General features: G+C 37.5%; 1 protein-coding gene across 14 annotated transcripts in view; it reads right to left on the bottom strand.

Moving 5' to 3' along the window:
* Positions 1-22,489, bottom strand: part of ncor1 (nuclear receptor corepressor 1) — an 87,618-nt gene that overhangs the window by 64,597 nt on the left and 532 nt on the right. For 9 of the 14 annotated variants that reach the window (XM_042724458.1, XM_042724464.1, XM_042724462.1 and 6 more), the window contains exons 1-5: positions 22,061-22,418; positions 11,879-12,086; positions 1,260-1,351; positions 700-901; positions 377-556 (exon numbers count right to left, since the gene is read on the bottom strand). In XM_042724458.1, the coding sequence (XP_042580392.1) occupies positions 377-556; positions 700-901; positions 1,260-1,351; positions 11,879-11,986 (582 nt within the window). In that variant the 5' untranslated portion in view covers positions 11,987-12,086; positions 22,061-22,418. Of the gene's footprint in view, positions 1-376; positions 557-699; positions 902-1,259; positions 1,352-11,878; positions 12,087-22,060; positions 22,419-22,489 lie in introns of those variants that run through there. The other 5 variants (XM_042724467.1, XM_042724468.1, XM_042724474.1 and 2 more) reach the window with 2 other exon arrangements.

Below are 22,489 nucleotides of genomic sequence, written 5' to 3'. Positions count from 1 at the left end.
CTTGCAAAAATTGTGGAGTTTGCTTGATTTGCGATAAACTCAGCGATCGCAGTATCGCAAAATCCTGGAGGGAATGCTTATTGATAAATACAGAATAAAAACCCAATCTGCTGCTAGCTGTGAGCACCAGAGTAAGGGAGCTTTCCTGTGACATGGGGCTGAACCCTGGGACGTGTGGGGAAAGTGTGAGATGGTCAGCTGTTTTGGTTGTGTTTTAAACAAACAAATTTTGTTATCACACAACTAGCACCTAAAACCGCCATAAGTTCTTTATTTAAAAAAATTAACTATAGCTTGGAGCTTAAAACAAGTAGTTCTTGAGCTGTAGCAGTGTTTAAGTCTCTCTCGTGCATCTGTGTTTAGTCAGGCTACACACCTGTTTCTTTTTCAGTTTGAAAATCTGCTGCTCGACCTTGGCAATCTCACGGTCAACACGGTCCATGCTCTGAATCAACTCCTCTTTGGAGAGCTTGGAGGGCGATGTGTCTGCATCCTCACCCACCTGAGGAACTCCACCTGGGGACGAGGCCTCCACCTTCACACTAAACTGGGATTCCTGTCCCAGAAATCGAGCGAAAATAGAGAAAGCACAAGAATAAGTACAAGTCTTCAAACAACCTTTCAAAATAAATCAAATAGCGGTTTATTTTATGGAATGAGGAAATATTTAAATTTCTTCCATCCACACACACTTATTACCTTCCTGACCTCTCCAGAGGTCCTGATGCTGTCCTGTATGCTCTGTGGAGGGTGCAGTACGATGCCAGTGGGCTGAGCTCTTGAAAAGTGTGTTTCAGATACGTTCTCGATGCGGGGACGCTTGGCCTCGAGAGTCTCCTGCTCCTGCTGAGCTGGGATGGCATGAAACTGTTGCTCATAACCATGTCTCCGCTCCGGTGGCCTGCAGGATTTGGAAGAGATACTTATAATTACAATTATTATGCTTCAAAAACCTCAGCACCAAACAACATTACTGAAAATAACAAAACCGTTTAATTTTTAAATAAATGAAAAAACAATAAATTAATCTCAAAACAATTACTCGTGAATCAGAACATAACGCACTTATATTCCAATCACATATTGTCAACCAAGAACTGCATTTCTCTGGGATTTGGAATAAGTAGCATATTAAACAACAAAACTGTCAAACACACACAAAAACTTTTTGGGGGGGGCGGGGGGGGGGGGGGGGGGGGGGGGGGGGGGGTTGGGGGCGGGGGTGGGGGGGGGGGGGGGGGGGGGGTTGCGGCTGTCACCTCTCAGTCCCGGGGTGGAATTCGGATAGTAGTGAAGGCCTGCGGCGTTGCTGGTCCTGCAAAGGGGTACGGTAGTCGGATACCGGGAACTCCTGAACAAACACAGACACACACACATCAGATAGGAAACACTGGGCAAAACAAAAGCACAAGGACCTCATGGACGAGGGCTCAGAAGACTTAAAGACATGTGGGCAAAAAAACAAATAGTGTGTATGTATGAGAGAAAGAACAAAAGGGATAAAGAGAAAAAAAAATACACTGTGACAAGACAGCCTCCCCAGACAGTCAAGAACACACCAGCACAAGTCTGTTTTACATTCTAGTAGAACATGGCGTCATAAAACACAGACATAGAGCTATCTGTAACATTCACTGCTATAGAAGAGATGATCATCAAACCCTCAATTCACCATTCCATTAGAAAACCACAGACACCAGCAGAGCAGTTCTGAGAACAGCTCAGCAACCAAAGCTGCCTTGTGTGAGTCATTTCTTGAAGCTGGTTTACTCTCAGACTAAAGAACAAGGCAAACAAAAAAAAAACTTTAACAACAGCAAGCTAAATAATTCTTTACATAACCAAACTTGGCACTATCAAGTGTTATAGTGCTCATTCATCACAATTATTTTGTGTAAATTTCACATTTAAAACTCACCAGTCATGGGTTCTTAGAACAAATAGGTGCTGTATGTAAGTTTTTAGGGATATGCCGGTATCAAATTTTCCTGTTGCAATTAATTGATAATGTTTTGTCACAGTATGCGGTATTATCACGGTATTGAAATTAAGTTTGAAAAAAGTGGTCATAATACAGTAAAACAGGTTAAATAACTTTTTTCTTATAACAAAAATAACTGAACATTTAAATACAATACAGCAATACAAAAAAATATATATAAAGTTAAGTTTTACACCGATTTAAGTGCAAAAGAACTTTAAAGACCCATAGGTATCACTTTACAATAAGACCTCATTAGTTAACCTTAGTTAATACATTAACACTCACAATGAGCAATAGCTACATTTGCTACAGAAGTTACTAATCTTTGTTAAAAAATTCAAGTCTTAGCTCATGTTAGCTCATTAAATAACAAAGTTGCAACTTTCGATTTTAACAATGTGTTATTAAATATTGGAATACCTAAGATTCATGTATGTTCAGAAGAATTTTTCTTTGGCAGTTTGTTTACTAATGAAGCCCTAATTTAAAGTGTTAATGAACAATAAAGAATCAAAACACCTTCAAGCAATATCTAGGGCATGTTGTAGTCCAGATTAAAATGGAAAAATTTTATGGAAATATATAAATATTATTTTATATTTAAATGTTTAGAAAGTAGCAGCTGCTTTTATTTATGGGGTTTCCAGGGTAAGGGTTGCATTTTCTGCAGTTTAGCGCCATCTGCTGTCAGAGAGTGAATGTGCTTTCATTCAGCGCGTCTCTCACGTGTACCCCCATGTGCTTCTCAAGGCCAATTTATACTTCTGCGTCGGATGCGCGTAGTAGGTACGGCGTAGCATACGCATTGACGTGTACCATACGTCGTACCCTTCGCCGTACCCTGACGCGCACCTCCTCAAAAATGTAACTACGCGTCGCGACGACGCGGACTGCAAGATCTGTGATTGGTCGGCTTGGTAGTATCACGTTACCTCCTACGCATTTCCGGAATGATCTTCTGCACTCTGGACCGCCCGCCATTTTTAAATTCCGAAATTCAGTGAAGAGCCAACATGGAAATGGTCCAAGTGACCGAGCGATTAATTGAAGAAGTGAGGAAATACAGCCATCTGTATGACTCCTCTTTGGGAGATTACAAAGACTGCCAGACGGCAGCGAATTCGTGGACTGTAAACACAGTGGAACCCGCTCCCGTCAACTAGCGTTTCGGCGGTGTAACTGCAGAGCAAAACAGACATACGCAGAAGTATAAATGCTCACGACGGCGTCGCCTACGTGCGTAGTCTACGACGTACACTACGGCGTACACTCGACGCAGAAGTATAAATTGGCCTTCATGCGTGCTTGTTTACATCAGAGCTCACATGCGTCTTTAAAGCAGCATACAGCAGTGTTGTTCATTTTGACCAGTTGATGGGAAAAGTATTATTAAAATGCATTCCAAATTCTGAATAATTTGTAATATATAATTATTCTCGGTATTTAGAAGTGCCCACGATAACAATATCGTGTATATTCATTACCGCGATATATCGCATTACCGAATATCGGCACATGTCTACTACTAAAGCATAAAAATACCATAATATGTTTGCAGATATTTTTACGAAACATGCTAAGTTAACAACCCATCCACTGCCACTTTACCTAATTGTATTTCAACACCCCAGGTTGCCAGTTGGCGGAAAACACAGTGCATTTCATTTCATTCATTGTCAAGTGCACATGTTCCTGTTGGTGTCATCAATCTGGCAACCTGCGTGTGCCAAGTCTGAGGAGGAGGGGCTGGGTGAAAAAAAACCCTCTTCAATATTTTGAATTTGGACTGCAATACCTAGTGTCAATCCTACATACAGCACCTTAGTTATTCCTGTTTGAATCAGGCTAGCTATGGTCATGTATATGGATACTGTCAATCGTACACTTGATCAGACATTTCTCAGAAATACACTACTATTCAAAAGTTTGGGTTTTGTAACATTTTTTAAACAAGTCTCTTATGCTCATCAAGACTGCATTTATTTGAAAAAAAAAAAGGCAGTTAAAACATTAATATTGTGAAACAATATTAAACATTAAAATTATCACACACATTTTTATTTTAATATTAATAATTTATTCCTTTGATTGCAAAGCTAAATTTTCAGCTTAAGTCTCACATGATGCTAAAATGCTGATTTGGTCCTCAAAATATTAATTTCTTATTATAATCAATATTAAACAGTTGTGCTGCTTAATAATTTAATGGAAACCGTGTCACCTTTTATCAATTTAATGTATGCTTGTTGAATAAAATTATTGTTATTATTATTTTAGTTAAACCAATTCATTTTACTTGGCTGGAACAGCAGCTACGCTAATTATGTCTCTATTTGTTTCTCTGCTTTGCCACGGGATTTACATCCCGTGGTAACTAGGATTTACACAAGCTCCAGTCTGGATCCAGAACACCTGAGAAGAGATGATGCCAACCCCTCAGAGGACCTCAGATGATGCTAACCCAGAGACAACATACAGAACTACCTGTCTGTTTGTTTACGTCTTTTACTGATTTTTCCGAACATTTCTGCCGCATGCACATGAACTGACAGTCACCACTGATAAGCTACTACTAAATATTGTAGAAACTTAATTTTCTGTAAAGTTGCTTTGCAATGATTTGTATCTTAAAAAAGCGCTATACAAATAAACTTGAAGTGAATTGAAAATTGAATTTAAAATCTATAGACATTAAGCAAAGGTTTACAAACAAGTAAAATGTGTTCATAGCTGTAGTGGTGGGGCTTAAAGTTGTAATGCTAAAACTCTCAGCCATTTGTTACTTGTGCAAGGCTTTCAGCTTCCAGTTATTATAAAAGCAAAAACAGTCTCTCATGCAGCTTGATTATGCAAACTGGTATTTGTTATATTATTTTAAAATTTTGTTTTTAAACATTCCTTAAAGACAAAGTATACTTTGGGTTTTACACATACTTGCTGGTAGTCATACAGTGCGGTTTGATGCAAATTTTCGTCACCAGAATAGAATTTTTGTTACCACGTGTACCTTGTATGAGCAAGTCGCATATGTACATTGACTTGGTTTTGCACTGGCCCATGCAGCCCATCATTTTACATTAGAAAAGCAAAACTGAAGAGATGGAACAACAAAATAGCGAAGACTAAAACAACAACAGATGCACGCATTGACAAGCGCTTGTGCGAGAGTCTTACGAGATAGAAGCAACTTCAATTTAAAAGAGTACAAAGACATTTTTATCTGTCATACCTTCTGGAGAAAAATAGAGCAGACACTAAACAAAGGTGATGCTTTCTAGAGCGCATGTGTCAACATGCCTGCATACACTAGGGCTGGGTACCGATTCAGATGTCCCAATTCGATTTGATTTCGATTCACAAGCTCTCAATTCGATTTGAATCTTGGTTCGATTCTTGATTTTTTTTCCGATTACATTCAGTGAATATAGTTTTAATACAAATGCTATTGAAATTTCTAAAAAAAAATGAACAGTAAACATCTGTTTACAAATGGTGAATTTATAAAAAAAATTAAGAGCCAAAGTTTATCAATATTGTCATCAAAAAAACCCTTTTATTTTTTGGCAAACAAAGTGCTGCACAACAGAGGTTTACTGTTAAAATTAAAAAGAAATGTGATTATTCCTTTAAAAATAAAGATTTATTAATATTTATTAGTAGTAGTAGTAGTAGCATTGTTGTTACATTGAGTCTTAATGGTGCGTTCACACCAGATGCAAATGAAGTGTTAAGCGCGAGAGATTTACATGTTAAGTCAATGCAAAGACGCGAATACATATCCTGCAGCACGATTCGCACGAATTGAGCATTTCGGGCGTTTTGAAGCGTGTAACGTGTAATTCGCGTGAATCGCGCGAGTTAAAAAAATCAGAACTTTGGCGAAAATTTGCGCCGCGTTAACCTATCAGGAGCTTGCTATAGTAGTGAAGTGATTTACTGCCTCCATTTATCATTTGAAAACAAGAAAACTATCGAGACAGTTCTTGTCGGTAACATGAGAACTGAGCTCCCACTGATCGTGTGGAGCTGATCGTCTCAGAAATCGGCGAAACACATTTTTAAATAGGCGCTGTCTTTATAAATAAACCGCATATTTGAGTTTAAAACAAATACATTCTCGCCTGAAATACTTTTAAAACTACATTTTATGACACGATAACAGTAATATTTTGAAAATTATCTGAATAAATGGTGGTTGAAATCAGAATGCTGCGTGAACTCAACTGGCAGAAGCCCCTCACATGACGCAAATTCGCGTCTGTTGTGGAGTGAATTTCACATGCGAATGAAGCTAATTTCACGCGCGAATGAAGCGAATAAACTCTAAATGTTCAAGCGTCCAACTACACGTGAATAGCTCGATTCGAGCTATTCGTCTGTGCTTGTGTAAACAAAACAGTGCGTTGCACCATCCGCAATTCATTCATTCATTTATTTCGGAAATTATGGCACCTTTACGCGTGATGTCAAATGCTTCCACAGATTTGTAGTATTACTATAGAATTTTACTTGAGCATTGCAAATCGTGCATATTGCTTTGTACTTGGTTCTTGTCAACAGTATCTCCACCATGATAAGCGCTGAATGAGTGACAGGCTCTGTGTTGTAACATTGCGCAAGATTAATACGAGGGTAACATCTAGTGGAGAAGACTAATGAAAAGATTCATATTAATCAGATCTTCTTTTAAATGTTTGCTGAAATAAATACCGAAAAAGATTGATTCGTGGCTTTTGAGAATCGATATCGAATCGACGTCATTTAAAAAAAACAATTAATCGAAAAATCTGTTTTTACCCAGCCCCAGCGTACACTATCAAATGGAGTATTTTTTTAAAGGCAGCAAACTAAAAAACACTTTGGGCTTTAGTCACAAACCAAGGGTAAAGCAGTAGTGAGTTAAAAGTCTGTCTCATTCATGATCAACTATGTTGATTTTTAGGTCTGTTACACTAATGAAAAACTTAATTTCCAAACAATTTATTTTAGTGTTTTAAGTTTTAGAGAGCTCTCATTAAGAAAAACATGCCCATAGTTTCATGTTATAAAATGAATATTGAGGCACGGTTTTGTATGGCTAAATGGTGAGAACGCGATCACAGTTGTCTGAGTTGGCTGTGGTACAGCAGGATTACTGCAAGATCTGCTGGTATGAGGTCACCTCACTGAAATAGACAGACATCAGATTTCCTCTAGAAGCCACTCACACTTCATGACCATCTGTGTTAGAGACGTTCTAAACCGCTAACAACCCCAGAACAAACATAATATGTAAGGAAATATGTAAATAATTGAGCAATGTGAATTAAAGAGAGAAAACGCGCAGAAAAGAGAGAGAACAGCCAGTGTTTGCTTATTTCTGCTTCTCTACAGTAATAACCAAATTGATTTTTAATGTTGAGGCCCAGCCAATTCTGGCCTCCTTTCATTTGAGACAGAAAGGGATGTTGAGGAAGAAGAAAAGAGAGAAAAAAAGCTTAGAGGGGCATTCACACATACAGAGTCGCCCATCATTCAATATCAATGACAGCTGGCGATTTCCAGAGACATGAGCACCAGAAATAGTTGGCAATGCATACACTTTTATGCCAATTAGTAGTAACATGATGCAACAACTACTAATAGGAGTGAAGATACTGGAGAAAACTTGATCATTATCTCCTGAGAGACACTATCGTTGACTGTAAGAAAAGACAAAAGAAAAGCTAAAATGTAAAAATCGCTGCTCGGTCTCTAAAAACACAGATTTTAAAAAACGATCTTAAGCTGATGACACGCCTGCCGCCTGCCATCATTGTAAAATAATTACAATGCCAAAGGTGAGGTTTCTTCATTAAATAACATATAAAGTAATTTGAAAACTTTCTGTGAGACATAATTTCACAAACAGCGCGAGTGAATGACCGCACACTCTCTCCTTACCTCTCAAAATGCGAAAATGACTTCAAATCACACTGCATCTGCACTATGAGCGAGCTGCACACTGCACAGTTGACATAGCCATAGAATTATCACTTGCACAATCAAGGCAGTCTTGCATTGTCACTAAAGTTTATGAATCGCATTTCTTTTCAATTCTTGCCAGTGTACGGCCTGCAGCAGTGCAGAGATCGTTTCCACTGCATGCGCTGAATTAAAGTGACAGCGCATTGTTTGCAATAAATATGAAAACAAAAATGTAGTAATTACACCATAAATGCATGTAATTAAAGTCTGTGTTGCACAGCCAAAACATATAGCTTGCTGGCTAGTTTTAAAGGAAAAAGAGCACTTTTAGATAAAAAAAGGCAATGATAGATGGCACGTGTGGAGGTAGGAAAACAAAGTTCTTTATGACCCTTAGGATTGCTTGTAATAAATATTTAAATACAAAAGAAAAGGCAGTAGAGCTGAGTGTTTCTGTTAGTGGTAAGTTTTAATTTAGAATGTTTGTGATAATGTAAGAAAAGTAGTTTAAATGTTTTGCCAGTCCTTAAGAAACTGTGTTGTGTTGTGTGTAAGCTATTGTGCAAAGTGTAAAAACAAAAATGCACTTCATGATTGAACATTTAGGTGAGATAAATGTATATTTTTGAAAAAATGTCTAAAAAATGCTCCCCTCCACTCCAAATAAAAAAAAAAAAAAAACCCTCTCACAAGAGTCACCTATAAGAGGGAAATCCACCCCCCCCACCCCCCTCCCTTTTTAAAATGAAATTCAGGCCCTGTATAAATGTCTAAAAATCCTGATTGAAGTATTACTATAAATAATTCAACATGATAAAAATAAGGCTTTAAAAACATACAAACAGTTAACCGCACAGAAAAACACTACTTTAGCACACTGGCGATCGGCCTCAAAAATCCTGATCAGAGCACCTCTAGTAAAAATCCAACAAAATTGCTTATAAATGTCATATTACATTCATTTATGCCTTTTAATTAGGGCTGTGCTAGTTAGCATGACAACGGCGCTGGTGGAGCACCTCCAGGGTGGTACAGCAAAACACATTTTGGCACATATTAATGTTTTTGACATAATTATTAGGACACTAGTGAAGTACAAAGCTTTGTTTACAAAATAAATTATTGGTTAGCAGCCAAATGTTACATTGAGACCAAGAAAACAACAGAATTCATGCAGAGAAAGGTACGTGAGCCCATAAATTTAAAGGGATAATCCACCCAAAAGTAAAATACACTGTCAAGGTCCAGAAAAGTATGAAAAGCATCGTCAGAATAGTCCATCTGCCATCAGTGGTTCAACTGTAACGTTATGAAGCGACAAGAATACTTTTTGTACGCGAATAAAACACGAGAATACTTTTTGGTGAATCTGAGCAGTACGCAGGCAGTGTACGCTCTTCTGTGTCAGCCAACTCCACAAGGATACATTTTCTACATATATTTACGCTTCGATTTGAAAGAAAACACTGCATCCTGTGTCGCGGCTGACACTGAAGAGCATACGCTGCCTGCGTACTGCTCAGATTGCCAAAATAGCGCTACGCTGATTTGGAGAGACACAGAGGAGACAAATTGTTGACTAAAGGCGTTTTTTTTATTTTTTATTCGCGTAAAAAAAGTATTCTCGTCACTTCATAACGTTACGAGTGAACCACTGATGGCAGATGGACTATTCTGATGATGCTTTTCATACTTTGCTGGACCTTGACAGTGTTATTTACTTGGCAGTCTATGGGACAGTCAGGTTCATCCAAAATATCTTAAATTGTGTTCTGAAGACGAATGAAGCTTTTACGGGCTTTTAGAACGAATGAAGCTTTTAGAACGACATGGGGGTAAGTGATTTATGACAAAATTTTCATTTTGGGGTGGAGTATCCCCTGTTTTGCAGGCTGGTCACTCTATTGTTACAGAAAACATTGTTAGTCTATTTTTATTTATCTTATTTTTTTGGTAAATGACAGTCTACGCAAGTGATTTGTTGACAATTTAGATATCACTGGTCACACTGCACAGAGGCTATTTTATAGAAATATTATCTCTCACAGGTATCAGTCTTTATATCTTGCAAATTCAGTATTTTCACAGTCTGTGCTTGTTAGACAAGGTAAGAAATCAAGTATATTAGTACAAAGCCCTGGACATGACATCAAAGTCCCTTTAAGGCAAGTCATGTCACTCGGCAGGCATCTTTGAAACACCTTTTGGGCATGCAAGTGCAGCTCCTATCTCTATGAATGGGGAAACATCAAATTCTCCAAAACTGTTCACCAAGCTTACGATTAAATTTCACATTTGAAATCACCAATGAAATCTGACAACAACTACCTCATAAATATTGGTCATTATGCTCCAATAGTGATAAAAAACACCCTCATGTCGTTCCAAACCTTTAAGACCTTTGTTCATCTTCGGAACACAAATTAAGATATTTTTAATGAACTCCGAGAGCTCTCTGACCCTCTCATAGACAGCAAGGATCCTTACACGATCAAGGCTCAAAAACATAGCAACTACATTGTTAAAATAATCCATGTGACATCAGTGGTTCAAGAATACTTTTTCTTTGCGCACAAAAAAAAAGAAACAACAGCAGTAAGTACAAGCAGCCATAATATTAGTGCGTGATAACTTTAGCTTTCCCGCTCGTGTTTTGACGCAGACAGAGGGATCAGCCCATTTACCCTCCTCTTGACGTAATCAGAACCATGGGGGGGAGGGTGGAGTCAGAAGTAGTCGAAAGTGGACAGAACAGATGGATTAAAATGCCAGTTGTAAACAGGTATGTGTCTCCATTGTCCACTTGTGATCCGATCGACCAAAATGCATCTTAATACCGAGTGTAAACAGGGCCTTTGTGCAGGATATATGATGAAACATTTATCTATCTTATTAACATAATTATACAACTTAGATACTACTTTTCTTTAATTTATATAATTTTATTTTTTAGATACTAAGTTTCTAATGCTTTCCATGTTTCTATACATTAAAATGCAGTTTAAAATTTTTCATTAAATCATTAAAAGCCTAATTTGTATATTGTGAATACACTGTATGTATACAATCATGTAGTGTATTCCAATCAAAACTTTAGGTTTGGCAACCAAATGCTAGCTTAGCTTATCCCTTGCGTAAACGTTAAATTATATAAATTTTAAGTATAAAAATTGCTGTATTAAGTAACATGTTATTGTTTGATAAGGCATTACAAACAGCTATTCTGTGGGGTCTGAATCTAATTCAACTCAACAAGTGGACTGAACTTCTCATTACATCAGCAATGCATCCCATCTGAGGTCATATTTTCAAAGGTGGTGGGCCCATTAATAACTTGAGATCATCGAGCAGTAGAAATGCTTTTCAAATTCACTCTAGCAATAAAACTTCTGTACGTGTGAACGCCCCATGACACAGCACTCGCTATACAGAGGTGAACAATTAAGTGGGTTGGTCTGGTTGTTAGGAGAAAGGAGTTAAGCTGTGTGAAGTAGCTAACCTTTTTCTCACATACATCTCACTTTAAGAGAGGAAATGAGAGCGGAGGAAAAGAGACCGTAGGATAAATTCATGTCTAAAACTAATGTGGGTTTAAAACACAACGGTTGTTGGTATTAACATCCTACTCCAGGTATTGACATTTCAGGCTAAACAGAGGATGTTATGTTCTTTTCCTGTTTATAAACTTCTCTCATTAGCTCTCGTTAAACTAAGGATGTGTAATGGCTGCTTACAGCAATATTTAGGACTGCTCTGTTACAAAGAATAGGTGGATCAAGTCTAATGGTTCAGGATCTGCACTGTATACACAAAAATTAACAAGTACAAAGTGTGACTGACACAGGAACAGCAAAGTTGCATTTATAGTTCTACTTTAGCAGCATTCTTGTTATGTGGTTTGTAGGCAGCGCAATGTGTGGTGCAGGTAGGAGTGTGTGTGTTACTGACCTGCGGGTGGCGTGTGGAGCTGAAAGTGTACTGCACTGAGTGAGGAGGGTAGCGGCTCTGCTCGCTGCTGAAGGACCCCTGGCTGGGGGGGAAGCCTGAACTAGACATGCTGCAGCTGTCTGGTGGGGTGCTGGAGGCTCAGACGGGGCCTGGAGCACTGCTACTCAATCACGGGCTCAACGTTGGCATGATTGTGCTGCTAAACCACCTGAGGAAGAGAGAGAGAAATAGGAGGAAACATCAGAACATTTCAAGAGCCAAATATTCTGAAGGAGTCTTGAGTACAAACTCTTTCCATGACCAAGCAAGTTTTTAAAGGTCTCAGATCACAATGTGCGACCAATTGGCAGCCATTTCTATTGACGAAACATGCTTTGTTTCACAGGATTGCTATGCAAATGTTCTGCTTGGTTTTCCAGAAAAAAAGTTCTGGCTTCCTGAAACTAACAAAAGACATTTTGATTCTTATCAAGCCCATGAGATTTGTAATGATGTTAATATTTCGACACAAAGCACATCAAAGAAAAGGACCGCATCATGTGGCATCTGTCTTCTCAAGAATGACTCAATGCTCCATGACTTTGCCTTTCTGCTGTTGTTTTTTAATTATTTTTAGGCTAATAAAAAAAAAATTCACATACTTCACAAATCAAGGATTCCAAATTTCAGTACTCAATAACAACAGTAGTGAAATTTCACAGCAATATTTAATAGCAATTACCGAACACACTAATTTAAATTTTTACTAATATTAAATACTCTAATTTTAATATTATAAACCTCATCTCATTTCAAACCTCTATGACTGACTTTCTTCTGTGGAACACATAAGATGATTTTCGGGAGAACAGTTTTTGACTTGCACTGTATGGTCCACAGAAGAACGAAAGTCATACAGGTTTGGAACAATATGAGAGCAAGCCAAGTAGCATTTTCATTTTCAGGGCGGGGGGGGGTTAATTTGAGGGGGGAGTTAGGGTATTTTTTTTTTTTAGACATTTTTAAACTACAATCATCCAACCTAAATGTTTTGTCACCCAGTGTATTTGTGTTTTACAATTTATAATGTTGTGAGGAAGATACTTAAAAAAAACTTTCAAACTCTGAATTTAATTTATTTTAACTAAAAAAGACAAGTAAACAGTAAGTAATAAAATAAGAATAGATTAATGACAAGCAATGGCACAAACAAATACAATAACAAGATACAACTAAAATGAACTGTGCTTTAAGTTTTTCAGGTAGGTTTAACAGTAATATTCAGGTACAGAAATGCCTGTGCCACTAAATTTAGTGAACGGTCACACTGGCGTGACCACCGCGTTATTCAACTCATAAGTGCTGCCATTTCTGTTGTTTTTTAGAAACATTAAACAGCAAACTAAACTGAAAGCATAACGAAACCGCGTTACTCGTTTGAACTGCGTCGCGCTTCGAGTGTAGAGCCTGATTTATACTTGCCGTGTCAGCACGAGCGCGAAGGTGCACGCAGCAAAAATTAAGCGAATATTTAGGAAACGATGGATGGTTTTCATGCTACAGTAAAGTAAAAGACCACTTCTTAAACTGGAGAAAGTGAACATGTTTGTATTCTTGTGGGAAAAACACATGCAGCAGTCACCGACAACAAGTTTAATTTTACTTTTCTTTTTGTTTTCATTTTGAAAAGCTTGTTATCTTTGCTGTTTACCTCACGTTACCCCATGGAGGCTCTTTTATTTGATTCCTCAGTGTTTGCTAAACGTTCTGTAATTACTGGGTAGCATATAATACAGCATGTGGTGTATGCCATGCCTCATCTTATTAGTTTTGGTTAGTAAACATTTTGTAAGCTAGTTTGTCATTGTATCTTACAGTTTTATTGTTGTTGTGCTTTTTAATTAAGAATAACAATGAATCCATCTTTTGTTTTAGTCTTAAAGTGAAAGGTGTGTAGATACAGATAATTATCTTTTCTTGTAAAATGTTACAACAAGATTGCGAATTCGAGCGTAAAAGTAAAAGCACCCCAAGTCCGGCTTATAACACAACAAAAGAACTCCCATTCACCAAATTCAAATTACAAATACTACTGCGCAATAAGGTGCGCGCTCTCAGATGCGTCTCTGTGTGCACGCGCTTTGGGTGTGAGGCGGCTCACAGAAAGGGTCTCTGAATTGTACTGAATTGAGCACTTGAATGTTTAAAATGATAAGACTCAAACGCACGTGCAAATGATACATTCCATCATCTGTCGCAAGCGTCTTTCACATTGAAATATTTGCGGGAATTTCCCGCATTACAAGCGCAGGAACTGCAGGAATCAGTAGAATTATGCGTGATGCCCGCATATTACAAGAGTATGTAGTAGACATGAATGACAGAAACAAAAGGATGGCTCATTTTCATGCTTTTTCTGTTAAACCCTAAATGCAATCTAAGGGTAACATGGACATGTGCACAGCATTTGCTGACTCAGATGTAATGTCTTGAGAAAGCACACCTGTTGACATTATGCTCAGTGCCAGTGCTATCCGCGACTGGACAGCAACCACCCCTCCTGACACACGACACACACCAGCAAAGTGCAACAACAGAAGATGCTACAGTAAACCACAGAAGCCTTTGGAAGCACAATCCACAAGTTTTCCATTATCATGGAAAACCTGTAAACCCAATAACAGCTGGGCTATTCCAACTTCTGTTCCTCTATTCAAGTCAATGCATTAACATCAGAGCAAACGCTGAACCATACATGTGCATGTATTACCATTTGGTTTAACTATTAGCTAGTAGGGGTGTAAGAAAACATTGATACACATTAGGATTGTGATATTTTGTGTGGCGATACTGTATCGATTCTCAAAATCAGAATATCGATATTTATAAAAAAAAAAAAAAAAAAATCATACAAGATTCATGGCAGTTGTTTCGTTTTGAGTTTTACATCGCGACCGCTAGATGGCAGTCTTCATCTCTTAACAAATCCTGAGTGACAAGAAATACTAGCATTAAGGCACGCCACTAATGTTGGCGTTAATGTAGTTCGCTGCTAGTAATGGAGGATAAAAAAATTGTTTCGGTGTACAAAACTGAAGTGTGCTGTCATTTGGGCTTCTGTGGTAACGTCCACCATGGCACTGTGGAACGGGCGCTGCCTCAGTTCCGCCGCTTGCCGTGTCTCATCGCGGTTTCGGCAATTTCACGCGGAACATAAATACAAATTGAAAAACCTGTGAAATCCAAGGGGAAAGGTTCAACATCTTTATTGTTTAGGAATCCTGTTAGCACTTTATTTTTCATTGATATTAATCAGTTGTAATTTTTTTTTCAGATCAAAATGTCATTATGACATTGTATGTTACAATGGTAAACTTAAACTGTGAACCTTTAAAGCAGGGTCTAAAAATATATGGTCTTTTAATAAAAATCAATTTTACACATATTATATATTTAACTAAAGGATCCTGCAAGCACTTTCATTTTTCCCCCTTTACTCATACTGCACAAAAAGTGGTTCAATAACGTTGAATGTTACAGGGTCTGATTATTGCAAATGCAGATCCCACTGTGTTATGGTTAAATAATTTTTATTTAATTATTTATTGCTAAGGTTTGCATATGGTGGTGTGTTCTTAATGACTGCTTTCCTAAAAATATATCCTATTACTAAAATAAGAAATATCCCAATATATCGCCTTGCTTACAGTATCGCAATGTATTGCAACATATCGTATCACAAACCCTGTATCCTGATGCGTATCATATCGCCAGATTCTTGGCAATACACAGCCCTATTAGCTAGAATTTTTTCTTTTTTTTGTATATCCTCAAAATAAATATTTAGTGTGTTTCGCGAAGACCCTTTCATATCAGGTCAAAAGGTCAAGAGCAGTTATTTGCCTTTTAGAGATCACGGATAATGCTTCTATACACACTCAAGACCTCTGTCCCATCTACCAACAAGTGAGTCTGTTTGCATATCCAAATCAGTCTGCAGGAATATCCATGACTGGAGTGGGCCGACTGGTCCTCCGTTCAGAGTGTGTGCGGATGGGATTTTCCATACACACTTCCAAATGCTTATCTGTCAGAGCCTGAGCAAGAACACGGCCTAATCAGAAGGAGATACAGCAGACATATTGTTTGATATGTCTACACTTCATTTTTATACCTGTTTGTCATTCTTTCATCAACACGCACCTCCATCTTATTGCGTCCATTCATGCCATAAATATAACTTTATGTCATCACTTCCCCACAAAATATGTCTCAGGCTGAATCAAAAGCTATTCACAAAGTGAATAGCACTAAACTAGCACTGAGGCAGCGTTCACCAAAAACTGAAACATCATTTATAAATTAAACCTGACAATGAAACACTGGGCAAAAGCTAAATTCAGCACAGGAGAGCAGACAGAAAGCATGACACTCCCACTACCTGAAAAATCCAGGATTTGTCAGAAACATCTGTCCCACTGATATCATTTGGCCCCATCAACACCACTATAGAGAAGAATCACTATCCCTATTCTGGACATTATGTGTCAAGCAAAGACAAACTCTTAAAAAAAAAAATAAATAAAAAAATAAAAAATAATAATAATAATAATAATAATAATAATAATAATAATACTGAAAGATCCACAGTCATTTGCGCTGGAGAAGCTTACTGTATAAACTTAACTTTATTAATGATCTGAGATCAGTTTAGATGGTCAAGATTACATTAGGGAAGAGGAGGATCAACATAGATCAGCATTAAATGGTAAACTCGCCCAGAGGGAGTCTCTCTGCTGGCCAATCTTAAAGGGATAGTTCACCCAAAAATTAAAATTCAATCACAAAACTTACCTTCTTCTGCAGTACGTCTCAGTGTTGTTTCCTTCATACAATTAATAGCTAATGCTGTCCAATATTCTTCAAAATATCTTCTCTTATGTTCCACAGAAGAAAGTCACAAGTTTAGAACAACATGGGGGTGAGCTAAATGATGACAGCACTTTTGAATGAACTATTCCTATTAAATGGGTCATGAGATGGAGAATCAAAATGTTCTTGATATTTACACATATAAGAGGTCACTCAATAAAAATATCGTCGCTGTCCAATGAAAACCACGTATGTCCATTTTGCCGATTTTGATATTTTTCGACGGATTGAATGTCCAGGTTCATTTCCGTATACAGTATGCTTCACATATCTAAATGGCCAATGAAATGTTGTGAAATCATGTCATCTGATTTTCACGTATATCCATTTGGTGTCAAAGCTGTCAATCACGCCGCGTATCTCCCGCCCTGTGGAAGCATCTCGCCGGTCTCGTGAAGTTTCACTTTTCTTTTCTGCAATACATTGCCAAATAAACATAGCCTGGTGAGACAATGACTTTCCTTCATCGAGGTAAACGTTTCCCCCCGACGCCAGACGTACGTCTAGGAGTGACAAAATACGGTAGGACTGTGCAAACAAAGTATCTGTCTAGCATTACCATGTCAGTGTATTGATTCATTGTCCCTTCATAGTTTGCAAGAGACATTTAATAAATGTATAATTAATATTAAATAAACTAAGCGTATTTAGTAAACTAAGACGTAGGCTATTTAATAAACTGAGCGTATTCATCTGTCAATATGAAATGCGACTTGGCCATTCTAATTAATGATCGGAAGAACGCGTATCGACCACCGTTACTGTAAAATATGCACGTATGTCCATTTAAACTCAATTTTGGTCAAATGTGGATTATATCATTACACTGGCAAGGATATGGTTACATGTAAAGATGCCGTACCAAGTATGACAACGCTACATTCAACTGCTTTTGAAATACGGTGTTTTTTTCACTTCCTGAAAAGTAACCGTTTTGGACATACGTGAGTTTCATCGGGCAGCGACGATATATTTCAAGCTTCAAAACTCAAAATTAACTCGTTAAAATATTAATTATTCTTTTTTACCCTTCTGAAACACCCAGATTTGAAATCAGGAGAACAGTGACATGATTCTCCTCTCCAATTAAAATGTGTCAATGGTCTTTTCTTGAAGAAAAAAAAACTGTGTATTGGAGGCAGATATGAAGGTCTGGACCAGAAAATCCAGCTATGATATATTTTTTTTTTTATGAAAAATTAAGAGGTTGCATAAAAAAATAAAATAATAAATAAATAAAAAAAGCCTCGTCATCAGATAATTTAAAACAACAAAATTTTATCAAGACGGAGGAGTGAGAGGATATTTAAAAGTCACAATTAGGGATGTTCCGATCCGCCTTTTTCACCTCCGATACCGATTCTGATACCTAGGGTTCAGTATTAGCCGATACCAGTGAATTTTTTTTCCATTTAAATAAATGTAGAATTTATTTATCTCTGTGTGTGGAACTGATAATCATTCTTTCACAATCTACTAAATACAGACTACTTCATTATAAATAAAAATAAACAATAAACATGAAAGAATATATGTATATTCATAATCTATGACAAAAATGTCAAACTAGGCAGCAAAAGTTATTCTAGAAAACTCAGTGCACAAGAAATTCAGAAATCCAAACATTTAGTGAAAAATAAAAGTGTTGCACTAAATATGGCAATATGTTACACATTGCTATTTGTATTATAAAATCCATTAATGATAAACATTCATGAATGTATTTATATATAAGTATATACACTATCAAATTAAAATACATTTCTTTTAAATGTATAGCATATTTTTTAATAAGGCAACAACATATGATAGATTTGATAGGACAAAACAAATACAGTGCAGAATGATGCGCTTGAAGCAACACGGAGTCACAGCACACAGCGCTTTGCATTAAAAGAGAGGAGAAATTGATGCGCAGTGTATTATATCTGTGCAACAGTTATTTAGCCTTTTGTTTTAATATCAAATACTGTGCGCGTTATAAACAATTTACAGTCAATTTGATGCCCGTGTTTTGTTCTCACAGACACCCGGTAACAAGTAACAAAACAACATTAAACTCCAGCAAGAAAATAAAGTCCTTTTTGCAAAATCACAGACATTTATTTACAAATCAAGTATAATAATAGGAATACAGAATAGTCTTGGAGAGAGCTTTACCGAGCTGACTGTTGTAAACGAATGCGACCAGGATTTAAAGGCTGAACTTCCTTCCAAAATATCTTAAATTGTGTTCCGAAGACGAACGAAGATTTTACGGGTTTGGAACAGCATGGGGGTAAGTGATTATTGACAAAATTGAACCCTTTAAGCTATTGTATGGCTTCAGAAGTAACACAGAATAATACGCACAATCTCGGATATGGATCGGCCCTCTCTGTCCAATACCCGAGCCGACAAAAAATGTCAGTATCGGAGCAGATACCCGATATGAATATCAGATCGGCACATCCCTAGTCACAATAGGAATGAAACCTCTCCAAAATTCAGAGTCAACGTGGCAGCTTGCCTCTGAGTATTTTCCGGTGCTTGCTTGCTCACTAGCATTACTGTGCCACACTTGGCCACAGACATGGCAGCATAACAGATTTCACGTCCTATGTTCCACTCCACTGTACCTCAGCCAGCACATTAGCCAACGCTTATAAAACCAACTGCATTGAGAAATGGAAAAAAAAACAGGCCTGGCACTCTTTACAGGCACACTGTATCTCTCCTGATGGCAAGCCTATTTCAGCTCAAGTGGCGCCGCAAACAAAGCTGGGTTCTTCTGCAGGGTCAAGATAGAGAGAGGTGTTTTATAATCGTCCAACCAGCATTGCTCTGGAAGTCATCTATAAATTATTACACACTTAAGGCAAATCAACCTGGGTCTGTCACCTTGAACAGAACAGTACAAAGTCTGGGCTGTAAGTGTGAATGACAGCAACTTTTTTTTTTATCATATGCAGTTATGCACATGCCTACTGTGAACTTCTGCTTTAATGGCAGTCTACCGTAATTAACATGTCTGAAAAGTGATGAAACCTCATTCACAGGGTTTCTGCATGCTAATCGACATTAAGACATGCCAGAAGTTGACACTCACCAACAACAAAAGTTGGCACCAACATGTTACCCTCAATCTCATCAGAGTACCTTTCACACTCTACTAACCAGACGATCATGGACAGTGAAAATGTCTCTACAATCTGCTTTTGGAGAAATATCTTGATTCGTGCTATTCCATCAGCTGCAGTTCTGGCGCCGCAGTATCCATCTACTGTACAACGCGAAATACATTCACATCAGTGTTAACTCAGCGGTAGAGTGGTTACTCACAGGACACTGCACTTATTTGCAATAATGTACAAAAGTACATTATTTGCTTTAAAGCCTTGCCAGTTAAACATTTCATATGCGTGCTGTTCTGATGTGCTTTTCCAGTAAGTACACCTGAAGCACTCGCACACTAAAAGCCTGTCAAATAGCACCTAATTACTGAACTAAGTTATGCATCACATCTGATTGCGCTAATAATGTCAAAAACACACAAGGTTTACATATAAACACAATTGCTTATGTCTAAAGTGAAAATAAACAATTGAGAGAAAAATGTGTGCGTGCCTGTATATTATATGCGTGCAGCTCTTAAAGGGACAGTACTAAACATGCTGCCGCTTGTCATTAAAGGGATAGTTCACCCAAAAATTATAATTCTGTCATTATTTACTTACTTACATGTTTTCCCAAACCTGTAATAATTGCTTTATTGTCCCAAACACAAACTAAGATATTACGAGTAATCAAACAGTAGCTGGTCCCCATTCAATTTAATAATATTACGTTCAACAGAAAAAAAAGAATCTCATTCAGGTGACAGATTTTCCATTTTTGGGTGAACTATTCTTTTAATGTCAATAAAACAACAAAACACAAAGAGAAAACTCACTCACTGCTCTTGACTGAAGAACTTTAATACAGTTGCTCTCATAAAAATCAATGTACAATTGATGTATACAGTGTATAAGTATATAGTTTTTCACTTTTTATATTTGTTAATTCAATACTGCTAAATACACCTACTGTGCCTGAAAAATAAAGCACTGTTTGTTTTATTCGTATTATGTTTATTTGTAATGTGTATCTTTGTTCTTATTTTTTAATAACAAAGATAAAAAAAAAAATTGACAAAGATTTTCATCTTCGCACATTTTGGCCTAAATATCTGCCAATCTTTTTATATTTTTTACTTTGTTACCTTGAAAGGCTTTGTTTGTTTATTTTTTAAAAAGGGAAATTAGTTTGACTGTACTGTTCAGACAACTTCCAAAATAGTAAAACCAACATGACAAAGAATCGTGATAAAATCATGAATCTTTAAAAAAAAAATTGTGATATGATATGTTTGCCATATCGCCAACCCCTACTAACCAGTCATGAGGGGTTGGTGGTTGGAACTAAAATGCTGGAAGGTACTTTCCCATTAATATAGGTGTCCCATTATGAACCCACTGTGAGAGCAAACTAATTCAGCTCCTATGCATTAAGTGTGTATAGGAGTGCTAAACTGAAAGGGGAAGAAGGGCAATATATAAATATATAGATATACGTGTATTAAACATTTTGTCTTACAGATACTTTCTTCCAAGCATGTCATGTGTTATCAGCGTGTGTGATCTTTAAGGTTGATAATTACAACATTACTCCCTAACAGACAATGTTGCAAAGAACGGTCATTAGTTGTGAAACATATATAGGTGCACAAGTCCAAACTTTATGTAATTTCCAGGCAACAAAACTGACACATACATGCAGCAGGTTTCACATTCAGCACTCTGTTATTCTCGTTTCAAGCATGAATTTACAGACTGTTTAGTGTTTTACATGCAAGAACAGGATAACACATGTATGAGAAGTCGCAGCTCATGTGTTATTTGAAAAAGCTGACTTTATAAGTGATGATTTTCTGTAAACTCCAGGCTGTGGTATAAACTCACATTAATGGCGTTAGCCAGGAAGCTACTGAAAACTATTAAACCGGAAACCACATACATAACATAAATGCCTTGGCTAAACAGATGCAAGTCAAACGCAAAAGAGAGCAGCTAAATTAATATATAGTGCAGAATGAGACGGTAAAGAGTCTAAGGGAAAGCGCCGTTAGCTGAATGTTTCACCTTTGCATTCAATCCCGCGTCGCCATCTTGAGCATAAGCGCTCAGCTCTCACTAGCCTGCGTGTAATTCACCACAAAGCGGCCAAAACATTCACATTAAATAATACACTCACCTCATGTCCTCAGAGACACCCCAATAAGCGCTGAAAGGTGAGTCTGTGCGGATCAAACGTGCGGTAATGTAATTCGTCGGCAGTGAGACTGCGCGAGCACTCACACACTTCAAACACAGGCTAGTTATTTGTCCTCACTGAGTCGCTGATACAAATTCAAGTCGCTTTCTATATGATTCTGCGCCAGAAATTAACATGCGTCACAAGTGTACCGGTTTCTTCTTGTTGAATGCCCAGTGGCTTGCATTTTGCGCAGTTCTGGTGCACCTGAGGAGACGAAGTGAAAGAGTTTTTCTCAAGCAAGCAAACAGGATGAAACGGTGTGACGTTCAAACTCTCCCCACAGGCGGCCTTCACCCCACCCAATCCTCTATCTCCGTATATTACTGTTATACAAGAATTACAGGAAATACATGTTTTATTAAAAAT

Source organism: Cyprinus carpio, chromosome B5 (genome assembly GCF_018340385.1).
Source record: "Cyprinus carpio isolate SPL01 chromosome B5, ASM1834038v1, whole genome shotgun sequence".
Taxonomy (NCBI): domain Eukaryota; kingdom Metazoa; phylum Chordata; class Actinopteri; order Cypriniformes; family Cyprinidae; genus Cyprinus; species Cyprinus carpio.
This window is presented reverse-complemented; position numbering and strand designations above follow the sequence as displayed.